This window comes from Macrobrachium nipponense, chromosome 13 (genome assembly GCF_015104395.2).
Source record: "Macrobrachium nipponense isolate FS-2020 chromosome 13, ASM1510439v2, whole genome shotgun sequence".
In the NCBI taxonomy this organism is placed as follows: domain Eukaryota; kingdom Metazoa; phylum Arthropoda; class Malacostraca; order Decapoda; family Palaemonidae; genus Macrobrachium; species Macrobrachium nipponense.
In genome coordinates, this window is record NC_087206.1 from 48,279,192 (window position 1) to 48,291,691 (window position 12,500).

Sequence of the window (12,500 nt, forward strand, 5' to 3'; positions counted from 1 at the left end):
ATATATATATATATATATACCACATATATATGTATACATATATAAATCTATGTATATATTTATACATACATATATATACATAAACACACACACACACACACACACACACACACACATATATATATATATATATAATATATATATATATATATATATATATATATATATATATATATATATATATATATATATATATATATATTTACAAGCAGGCATGGGAGACGTCTTATGGCATACTAATAAGGCTTTATTAGGACGTTTCAGGGCTTTGCCGCAATATCACAGCTGTAAAAAGAAAAATACATTTAAAATCCAATATGAAAAAAAAATAAATAAATAAAATAAAAAGAGACAAATACTAAGAACATCAACATACAATTAAAGTAAGAATAAAAAGGACATAAAACGCAAAGAAAAGCACCATTCGAGCAAAGGGAAGGAGACGAATAACTGAAACAGTAACAGAAGGTCCCAAGTACAAAGTCTGGGCGTGCCAGGTCAAGAGGGGGAGCAGACGTCAGATTTAATTGTTCAGTTTTGAGACCACCTTTCTTCATGAAAAGCGATTCGAAGACAGCAAGCTGTGGAAGAGAAGATGTTCGTGTCAAGATTCAAAATAATTATACTACATATTAAATTTACATTTGCTTGCATGTTCCCGAATAGTAGAGAATTTTGGAGGTGACAACTAAACACCTGCCCAGTAACTCAGTCTGCTATGGCTATCTATACGGACCTTCCGCATACTATAAATATAAATTTATATATCTATATAGAAAATATCAGTTTTACCAAATGGTTCAAGTCCTTAAGGGCAAACAATAACTAATATCAATTACATTAATTCATTCCCAGGCAACATCTGTTTCAACGACTGACTCATGGTCTTCTTCAAGACGACACTAGATTACTTTAGCAACGGAATTCAATATACAGGAGAGTTCAGCCAAAATCTGATTGGAAAAAAAGGTAACCAAAATGCAAATTGAAAACAAGTTCACAGTTCGGAAAACTGAGGACAAATTTTCAAAGGTCAGGATGTTTCTTCATGAATCCTCTGGTTTCAGGGAGATGTCGGAATAGAATGGCTGAAGACTTTCAGCTGCCCTTACGCACTTTCAGCTTTGGTCTCCAAATCGCCAAGAAGCAGCATTTTCTCCGCTTCCATTCAGGGGAAGTCATGGCCTTTCCATTTTTTTATTTCACCTTTCTAAGGCAATCTCCAATTGATCTTCATTAAGTGCTAATGAATTCAAGACATCCATAGCTCTCCGGTAACATTTCAAATATTCTTCAAAGTTTTTTCGATCTTAAGGGTTGGGTTCATTAGCCTAAAGCCATCAATAACAGCTACTATGTTGCTCATCTTATTCATTCCCAAGCTAACATCTGTTTTCAGCCATTAAACTTTATCATCTTTACGGCTACTCTAGATTTACAACGGAAAGTTCCAACTAAAAACAAGCATCCAAAATGAACATTTAACACAAATTTCACAGTTCATGATAATGGAGATAGTATACCATTTTCACAGCCTAGGATGCTTTTCCATAGATCATCCGACTTCTGAGAGAGCCCCTAAAGTCTCTATTGAGCATCCTTGGCATTTAAGACGCTGCTGTGCCTTCTCCGAGTTATCATATAAAATACTAAAAAAATTTAAAACATTCCTTAGAAGCCTGAAATTCAAGTTAATGCCCACCTGTAGCCTGTTCCTTATGAAATGGGTTCAACTTCTGAATAATACACACACGCACACACACACACACAATATATATATATATATATTATATATATATATATATATATATATATATATATATATATATAAATATATATATATATACATATATGTTTGTATGTATGTAAATATGTATGTATATATATATATAATATATAGATATATATATATATATATATATATATATATCTATATACATACCCTTTGTGCCCCGAAGATGTGTTAAATACATTGACAACTCAAAACTTGGCACTTTCTGTCTTCCTTTTGTGATTTCTTAATACACACCCCACAAAACCCACACACACAACACACACACCCCACACATATATATTATATATTATTATATATATATATATATATATATATATATATGTAGATATATGTATATGTTTATATGTACATGTAAATAAATTCTTCTTTTAAAACAGGATACATCTCAAGTATAAAAGGCCCATTAAAACACTGATTTAAAGCTAAGGACTATACTTCAGTGGACTAACTTCCACCCTTATCAAGCAGTGAATGGCAGAGGGAGTTACATTACATTATAGCAAAATATATAATGGGAGGTATGCCCTTAGGTGATGCCTGGGGTCACCACTAAGCCGACGTCGGTTCTATTAATTGTCTTAATTTGCTCCATCGTTGCCTTCAGGAAGATATTGGTTATATGGTCAGAGTCCCAGGCTCCATTGGAAAGGTTGATCCATTATCTTATTGTTTTATTGGTGAAGATTCTACCATCAGTCATTTGTATCGACAGCTGCTCTTGTATAAAATTCGGGATGAGTTCCAGTCCATGGCATGGCTCGTGTTATTTATATGATGAAAAATTGTCGAACTATGTTGTCCATACCTAACTTATAATTCATGTTGAGTTAATCTTTATGAGAGAGATTTTCCTGTGAAACCATAGTATGACTTATCTCAATCCCTACAGGTGATATCATAAATCCCTGTGACCTTGGAAACTGGTTTCTGCTGAATGTTAATTAATGATTTACCTAGTGTATTCAGGTAAGTGAAGATGAAAGAGTTTGAGGGGCCTAAGATTTGTGTGATCTCTTGTAAATTATCCATGTGAGGGATTATGACTTTGTTCACATACTTTTCCTTTTCTTTGTTTTCTGTGGGTTTGTAAAAAATGCCCTTTGCTTTATGTATAGCTTTTTCTATTATGTGCTTGGGGTATTTTAACAGGAAGTTGAATAACCATAAATATAGATATTTAGTCATGAGGCTATTGTAGGATTTTTTGTTGATAAAAACACTAGAGAAAATTGGTAATAATCTAATCATGATGAATTCAATTCACTTGAAAAAAGGTAAAATTTCAAGTTAAAAATATTTCACATTTTAATCCTTATCATTTGGAAAAAAACAAATCAGGGAGATTTTCAAACTTCGCTAGACTACAATAAAGAAGATTATTTCAGGAATAAAACACAGCAACGATACAGCCTATGACTGCAACCTTTCCAGAATGGTAACCTCTGCACACCATTCCGAAATGTGCAAGATATGTTATTGGTACGCTTATTTTATTTCTACATGAAAAAGAAACTTTTGAAAGGACATTCAATCTACTTGCTTTGTAACAAACTACAAAAGTCCGAGCCGATTACCAGCCTGATCAGGAGTGATAAAAGTCTAAAACTTCACAGAAATATCCCTAACTACCATCAAAATCTCGTCCAAACCAAGAACGTTTGGAGACTGCCCACTTCAGTGAAGGCTACTCAACTCACTCCAGCCCCGTTCCCAAGATCTGATCCTTGTTGCCACTCAAGACTCTTTCTTTCCTACCTTTGGTCAAAATTTCCTCAAAGCCGAGACATAACTTTTACTGGAATCCTGCTAACAAACTGGCAAACAATTAAACCGGAATAACAAAAAATTTCTTGCCTAAAACAAGAAGAAGAAATTTTTTCAGATCTTACTGCAATCCCTGGCAAGTTTCTGCAGCTAACGATTTTGTAATGAGAGTAAAATATGTCGCATTAGGATTCCATATCCATCGCCAAACCTAATATTTGCTGAGTAGTACTAAACTCGCCCTTAACAGCTGGCTGTGGCTGTAGCTTTTGATAATAGCATCTGCGCATCAATAGACTTTCAGTAGTTTTAGGTCCAAGAGAACAGGCAAGGTTTATCAGAGACACGGTAAAGGAAGCATGCAACGAAAAACTTCTTGTTTAAAATAAATCTGGCAAACACTAATTATATAGTACATCATGTTGCAGAATATGTTTCTGACAATTTAACTTTAGTGAAATGATAAAGTTTACTTATGATTATTTGTTTTGACAAAAAACTAAATAAATAAATAAAAAATAAAAACGATAGTACAAACCTTCCTAGCCCCGCTATTCCTAACTTTCATTTTGTAACCCTCAAGGTAATGGTTAAGCTGTAAAATACATTCATTAAAACTTAACAGCTAACCATTCACCAACACAAACTTTAAGTTTCCTAAATTACGGATGCTTAAACTTAAATGGCTGACTATCGCTAAAAAATTTCTTAGAACGGTTCAGCATTTCTAATTCAATAGAACTGCTTTTCAGGGGTCGCAAAATTTTCATTCGTTAAGGCAGAGAAATCTTTGAAAGTATGTTTAGAAAAATAATAAGGTTTACTGTGCCATTTTTAACTGTTATAACTGTGGTGAAATATTTTCACTAATAAACTATGTAGGCTTAGGGTTGTTTGCTTTTTTGTTCAAATAATTCAACCAGTAATTGAAATTAGCACTCCACCCACGAAAACTTACCGAAACTAACTTATTTACAAAGGAAATCCCTACAACGGTGAAGCTACTCCCGAAGAGGTAAACTAGGCTCTCCCGTTAACGATAAAGAATAGAGATTAGGTATCACCATTCCAGTTAGACGATCATTTCTCCTTCATTTCATTCTCGATTCAAAATTCTTCAACCTTGGATCCTCTTATTCTAAGGTAAAACACCTGGGCTACAAGATCAGATATATGTCGGCTCTCTCTCTCTCTCTCTCTCTCTCTCTCTCTCTCTCTCTCTCTCTCTCTCTCTCTCTCTCTCTCAAGAAACTTGATATAACTGAAATTTTAAGCCACTTTACCTTAAGGTCAGCGCCATTTCTTCTACCCTTTCGTAGAACTGAAAGAGAAGAGAAAAATAATTAACTATACATTCAATTTTATTTTCGTAACGTTAAAATGAAAATGTATCAATCTCGGCGAGACGATTAATATTCACGCCCATGACAATAAAGTTCACTTAAAAATGGACATTAAAATGACCTATTATGTAACTCGACTATCAAACTGGTGCTGTATACCTCCGCATCGACTCTTGGGCAGCGACGCTTCTTTGATACCGATCCATGTACTATGAGTAGTAGACTTTATGTCCGTCTGCTGCATATCGTCTTCGGAGCTTGTGTACTTACTTCTCATTTTACATGATGGTTTTAAACAAGCGACCTTCTTAATGTTAAAAAGTATACTTTAGATTAATCAACTATATAAATTTTTCTGAGAATTCAAAACAGCATTTGCAGTATGTAAAGGAGATGAGGAAATTGTGTACGGTCGACAGGCGTCTGACTGCATACGGCAAACCATCAATGAAAAGGAGAAACCTTAGAAACAAAAACATAGCAGGGAACAACGTTTGTGATAATACAACCTTCATGGGGAATTGCACTTCTCTCGAAGTGGTATGACGTGACTAAAAGCTTAGATGCCATCCTGGAGTATCTGGTGGAAGTTAGGATACGAGCACTTCAAATATTGGTTCTCTAACCAAATTTTGACTCCTGATTAACAGACGTGTGGCTTCGGCGGAATTAGATGTGTCAATGAGAGGCCTCCCTCATCTCTTGAAAGCTTAGATAACTGTTGCAGCTTATAAGTCTAATTTACCAAAGCTGAAAACGGGAAACATCTGAATCCATCTCCAGTTCAACATATAAGAGAAAATATCTTTAAGGGACAATCCTAACCCATTGACAACTTTGAAAACTGATGAAGCTTAATACTTGCCGTAAAATATAGCAGCAGTATATTCGCAGTCACATTTTATGATTATCAGTTAAAATCAGCCTTAAAGACAAATATCTCAAAAATACTGTCAGAAGCATGGCAATATTGAGAAGAGAGTACCAGAAAAAGAAAAGGTACCCTTGTCTTAAAAACAAAGCATTTACAACTGATTCAAAATTAAACTTAAATTAATTATTAATTATTAATTATTAATTATTAATTATTATTATTATTAATTATTAATTATTAATTATTAATTATTAATTATTAATTATTATTATTATTATTATTAATTATTAATTATTATTATTAATTATTATTTATTAATTAATTATTAATTATTATTAATTAATTAATTATTAATTATTATTATTATTATTATTATTATTATTATTATTATTATTATTATTATTAATCAAATGAACCCTATTAATATAGATCAAGCCCACAGGAATTGACTTGACATTCAAGCTTTCAAAGAATATAATGTGTTCTCTCTTGAACTTTTGAAGTTCAAATTGAACGTCATCCATCATCTGGGAGGCTGTATCACAGTCCAACGCCGAGAGGAACAAAGGACCTCTGGAACTGACAAGTTCGGCAGCGAGGCATATTCACTGCATATCGGTGCTGCTGTTCAGCGAATCTGGTTGCTATCGGCAGAAAAAGGGGATCAGGGATCAGCTGTGGATGTGAAAGATCTCTGTTAAAATACATCTTATAAAAAATTGGCAAAGACCATCCGTCGATGGTACAAGTCGTAACTGCTAATATTCAGGAACAGAAACCTACCTCCACGAACCATTCTATCTAAGAGAAATAAATCTGTGGCATAAGAAGACATCCACACCGGAGAACAGTATTCTAGTAAAGGAAGGACAAACTACCTAAAACACGTTGCATTGATTTTATCACTCATTAATATATGAGGCCTTACAAACAATACATAACTTTCGTCGGTCATTTGCTAAAACCTTAATTAAACGTTTCTCAAAAGTATGATGCGAGTCAAAAGTTACACCTAGAATAGATAAAGCTTCAGACTCATTCAGCAAAGTTCCATCTACCGGAAGGGAGGATAGGATGGAAAATCTGTACGAGATCTGCTAATCAATGGTGTTTTTGTTTTACTTGAATTCAGTCTCACATCACATCGACTACACCATTTACTGATCCGGTCCATGTCCCGACTGAGGATAAGAGCAGCTGCATCTCTCATAAGTGGATGTTTTACACACCCACTAAAGTTGCATCATCGGCATAATGAACAATCTTGTTTTCCAGCCCAACAACCATATCCCTTTTGTACACTAAAAATAAGTGTACCAAGAACGCTACCCTGTGGAACTCCAGACACAAAAGGTCTTGATTCACTAAGATCTCATCAACAGCAACTCACTGCTGCCTTTCTGTAAGGAAATCTTGAAGTAATCCCAAAATATATCCAACCACTCCAAAACTCTGAAGTTTATAAATAAGTGCCTTGTGAATTACTAAATCAAAAGCAGCACTAAAATCTATTTGAAGTACTCTACACTCAAGAACTTTATCCAGGTTCTCTTGCAAATGGCATCTCGAGTCTAAATGACGTCGCAGGTAGAAGCAGCTAATATTTATACTAACTATCATCCACCAATCCTTTAGATTCTACATACTTACATATTGACTTAAATTAAGTTTTTCTGCAACTTTGGAGATCAGAGGGAAAACTTAAATTGACCCGTAGTTACTGCAGTCAACAGCTATGCCACTCTTTGGAACAAACACTGTATTACTAAGTTTTTAGTAATACAGTGCTAATCTGCAAAGATATTATGTCAACATAAAATCAATAGAATCATCATCTAAAATGTTAAGTGACTGACAAGCTTCAATAATACAATCCCAATTGGCTCTAGATTTCAGCCAGACCTTTTCTCCAATAGTGGTATGAGGAATATACTGACTGACAGATATGTCCATCTCAATGGCACAATGATTAGAAGTACCTATATGATGATTTGCCTTGGACCCAACACGTGCAATCCACTTGCCGACGGCCCATTCTTATTGTTTGTTTGTTGTTTGTGTGGTGTTTTTACGTTGCATGGAACCAGTGGTTTTTCAGCAACGGGACCAACGGCTTTACGTGACTTCCCAACCACGTCGAGAATGAACTTCTATCACCAGAAATACACTTCTCTAACCCCTCAATGGAATGCCCGAGAATCAAACTCGCGGCCACCGAGGTGGCAGGTGAAGACCATACCGATCACGCCACTGAGGCACTTGCCCATTCTTATTATCTGTGTGACCTATGAAAGGTCAAACAAATTCCTTATATATGACAAGCAAGGAGTCCACTGCTCTTAATAGCCGATTTCTTTAAATTCTCATCCCATCTCTTCGCTGGTCCTGCAAGAGGATGCCAAGAGAATTCATAGAGGAATCGGATGATTAACAGCGGGATGTTCGCTCGTCACCGACTGCTCGTTTCATTTTGAAGTTACTATTCATCCTCTTTGTTTTAGTCTAAGCAAATTAGGGTTGAACCCTAATTTTTTAGATTATCCCACTAAAAGCCTCACTTCATAGCTTTTGGCGAAATGCTTTTACAAATATAAACGTAAACAGTGTTTTTAGTGTTTTTTCCCATTTTTTGCCTGTCATTATTGGATCAAATGTACTACTTTTAACAAGGATCTGAATATACGTTTTGTATTATCTTGAAAGTAGTTTGTACAGTTTCTAAATGCCAATATATTAAAGAAATAGCATTTTTGTATTAAAAGGATTCGGTAATTTAGTTATTTTTGGTGAATTAAAATTAATCAAACTTTAGGAGTGAAACTAGAATCTATTTTTTCTACGCAAATTTCGATTTTAAGCGTTGTTTTGATAATTTCTATTTTGTTTTATTCTAGTTTATTGCAAAGTGGACAAGAAAAGATTACTGATGGATTGTGACGAAGGAAACATCTCGAACACACAAGATCATACGACCATGGATGAAGCATTGCATGAATATTGTTGTATCAAATGCAAAGATCCCCAGTCACAACATGAAGATCTCACAACTAAGAAGAAAGGAGTGGAAAAACATGTTGAATATAGCATATCACTAGGCGATTATCAAATGACTGATTTGCTTTTGACAAGGAAAGCAAGTGAAACAATAATTCGTATTCACAGAGATTGCCAGAAAAATGTATATAAAGAAATGAAACAAAAGTTATCATAGCCAACTGAGAGCAAGATGAAAAGGCAAAAATTAGCAACAAGACGATCTGAGGTTTCCAAGTTTAATTGGAAAAAACAGTGCATTTTATGTGAGAAAGAGTGTAATTACGAAAGAAACCACCCAGATCTCACTGATTGGCGGCAAGTTGAAGTACTTTCAGTGCGGGAAACCTTGCTCTCAGTCTGCTCTTCTAGAAATGATCAACTCGCAGAAAATGTGAAAAGGAGGCTATTGGATTGCATTGATTTGGTAGCAGCTGAAGTACAATATCACTTTCATTGTCGATATGAATTCAAGAGAAATATACCAGCAATTTCTACATCTGGAGGACAAAATGATCAAGATAGGATGGCTTATTTCAGTGTAGTTTGCACATGGTCCGAATCTGATGCTGAAATCCACACAGTGACTGAGATCTACAATAGAATGGTAGAAATAGCTGGCTCTGAGGATCGTGTGTAGAGTCAGAAATGGTTGAAGAAAAAGTTAAAGGGAAGGCATGGAGACCACATTACTATTTTTGAAGGGGAGGGTAAAGTAGGAAAGTTTGTTTCCGTAACATGATGGAATACTTGATTAATGACAAATGGTACCAGGATCGAAAGTCTAGTACTCAGGATGAAGCTGAAAGAATAATATCAATGGCTGCAAATTTGATATTAGATGAAATTCGATCTAGCAATTTCGATTGAATGGTACCCGACAACAGAAAAAATGCAGAGTACTGAACATGCATTGGAATGGATGCCTTGGAAACTGGTCAAGCATTAGTTAGCGCCACCCGTCCACGATCATCTGTACCACCCAAACTTTTTGGGCTGGGTGTAGATTATCTTTGGATCAAGGTGGCTTATTGATCAGCTTAACAAATTAGGTTTTTATCTGAGCATGGACGAAGTAACCAGGTATAAACAATCTGCTATGGAAAATGATAGCTATGACAAAGAAGTTAGCAAATTAGCTAAATCGTTTACCAGTAGTCAGCTGCTAACGTCGATCACAACGTCAGAATCTTGGATGGGAAAGGCTCCCTACACGGCCTGGGCATAATATTCTCGACTACTAGTAAGTCTAGTTCTTCATATCCAACAAGTCGCTCTCCTATCAAACACAACAAATTGAAGAAGGTAGAAGATATGATTAAACCCAAAGGCATCCCAATTATAAACTATTCGTCATCAACAACAACTGGACTGTCGAAACTGATCTTCAAGGAAAGGTGTACGCTGGATCTTATGCAAGACATTCATTCTCCCGTCCGACTGGATTTACTCTGGAGCAATGCTATTTTCTTGAAAGATAAGGGAACTCGTCCAAACTGGTCTGGCTATATGACTGAAGTCTGTGGAGGAGAATATCCTGGAAAATCGTCTGAGTCCCTTCTTCCAATAATTGAACTAAACCCTTCAGATCTCTCATGTATATACTCAACATTATTATTCATCATAGTTCAATCCAACTGTCTGAAAGTTCAAACACCCGTGGTAACTTTTGATCAGCCTCTTTGGTTAAAAGTAGTGGAGGTAGTGCAAGCAAAATCACTGAATGTGGTTCTGATCTTGGGTGGTTTTCATCTCATGAGTTTCCTTGGAAGCATTGGTCACGTTATGAAAGTGAATGGAATTTCCGAGGCACTCGGCACTGTGTATGGTAACAATGCAGCGGAACACATGCCGTCTGGAAAAGCCATTTTAAGGACTCCTAGAGGTCACTTTCTTATTACCTCAGTACTTCATTCAAAGCTTTTGTCTGTATTTTTTCCAGCTCTAATTGATAGAATTGAAATGAGTACAGAAGAGGAGGGCGAAGAATATAGACAAGATAGTGAAATGGACATCTCTATTAAAAGGGACCCTGTATTTATATTTGTAGAACCTTTAACAACAGAAAAAGCAGAAAACCTGGAATTGATTGACAGGAAACTTTATAAGGATCCAGTAAATAAATCAGAGATCAATTTATATAAGAGCTCTTAACATAATTTTCATCCTTTTCAGGTTATCGAGGCAAATCATCAAATACATTGTCACCTCTTTGGTATGCCAAGTTCATGGAATTGGTATCAACATGTATGCACCTACAACCTGAAACTTTACCTTCGACTGACAATGCACTGAAGTTCCATGCATATCGAGTCCACCTTCAAGTCGCACAATGGAAAACTCTCATTTCTAACTGCCTTAACTCTCTGGATTAAGTGTAGTCTCTAAAGAATGGAATTATGACACCTGTGATGACAGATCTTGAGCCTGCCCCAGAGAGAATCTTGCAATTTATCAGATGCAAATGCCAAATTTTTGTTCTTGTGTTCGTAGAGGCTTGAAATGCGTATCAGCATGTAGTGGCTGTCAAGGTGGATCATGTTGCAACAGCTCTGTCACACCTGAGCTTCCAATAGATGATGACTATAATGAAACAGACAGATATTTGTTTGACTTAATTGTGTAGGGGAAACAGTATGATTTTAATCTAAGTTTTATTCATGTGTTGCTCAATGTGATGATTCTCACTATATATACAGTAATCATACCTATACTATACAGCTTTCTTTAAACCCAGGGTCAACTGTAAATATTATGACAAGCTCATACTAACTGAACATTTTTTGTACAATAGGTCATAAAGATTTTTTTAACAAATAAATAAGAATTTGTTGAACCAGAGTAGCTTCATGTCTATAATGGCGAAAAATATACTCACAAACTGAGTGAGAATCTGCTAAAGACCATAGTTCACGTTTGCATTTTTTTTTTTTTTTCACCAAAAGCTATGAAGTGCGGATTTTATTGAGTTAATCTACAGGAAACTGTGGATCTAATGGTACTAAATATGGTTTTTTGCTAATTAGTTCCGGGTTTGACCCATTTTTGGGCTCATTTGCTTAGAATATTTTGTTGGTATTGCCTTTCGTGGATTTTTTAATGAACGTCACCACACTATCACTATAAATGAATAACTTGGGAATATATGATATTCGTGTAAAATAACTTCGATATCGTAAGATGCAAAAACATTCCTAGGACGGAATTTTTATTATTTTTAGGCCAAGAAGCCCCCAACAGATTTGTCTGCAGGGGCTTTGCGCGATAAAGCGGCAGCTGTCAGTTTTGTGTCAGCCATTTCTTCTGTTAGAATGTTTACCATGACAGCGGAGATATATATGCAACATAAATAAATAAATTAATAAAAATAAAGGTCTCTCCAAAGAAGCCTCTTATTCGTAACAGAGGTCAGGCAGTTAAAGTAGGCGTAGATAACTTTTAAAAAGTTGACTATATCGTCTTCACTTTCTCCTACTAGAGACACGGATTCTCCTAGTGGCTACTACATACTAGTGTTCATATACTACTAATACTAGTGTTCATATACCATAACAATGCATAAGGATCCACGTGATGATTTCAACTCGCTTCGATGCCTGCTAAATGTAACTTAGCCCATGTTCAGTGAAACTGCTCGAGTTACAGAAAATCACTATATGTATTCCTATTATCTATAATGTACAACTAAATG

At 35.3% G+C, this 12,500-nt stretch overlaps 1 protein-coding gene across 4 annotated transcripts in view; it reads right to left on the minus strand.

Moving 5' to 3' along the window:
* LOC135225785 (carbohydrate sulfotransferase 4-like) overlaps positions 1 to 12,500 on the minus strand; it is a 169,787-nt gene that overhangs the window by 69,314 nt on the left and 87,973 nt on the right. For 3 of the 4 annotated variants that reach the window (XM_064265259.1, XM_064265262.1, XM_064265260.1), the window contains one exon: positions 4,843 to 4,880. The exons of the other annotated variant lie outside the window; for it this stretch is intronic. In XM_064265259.1, the coding sequence (XP_064121329.1) occupies positions 4,843 to 4,880 (38 nt within the window). The remainder of the gene's footprint in view (positions 1 to 4,842; positions 4,881 to 12,500) is intronic. 4 annotated transcript variants of the gene reach the window in all.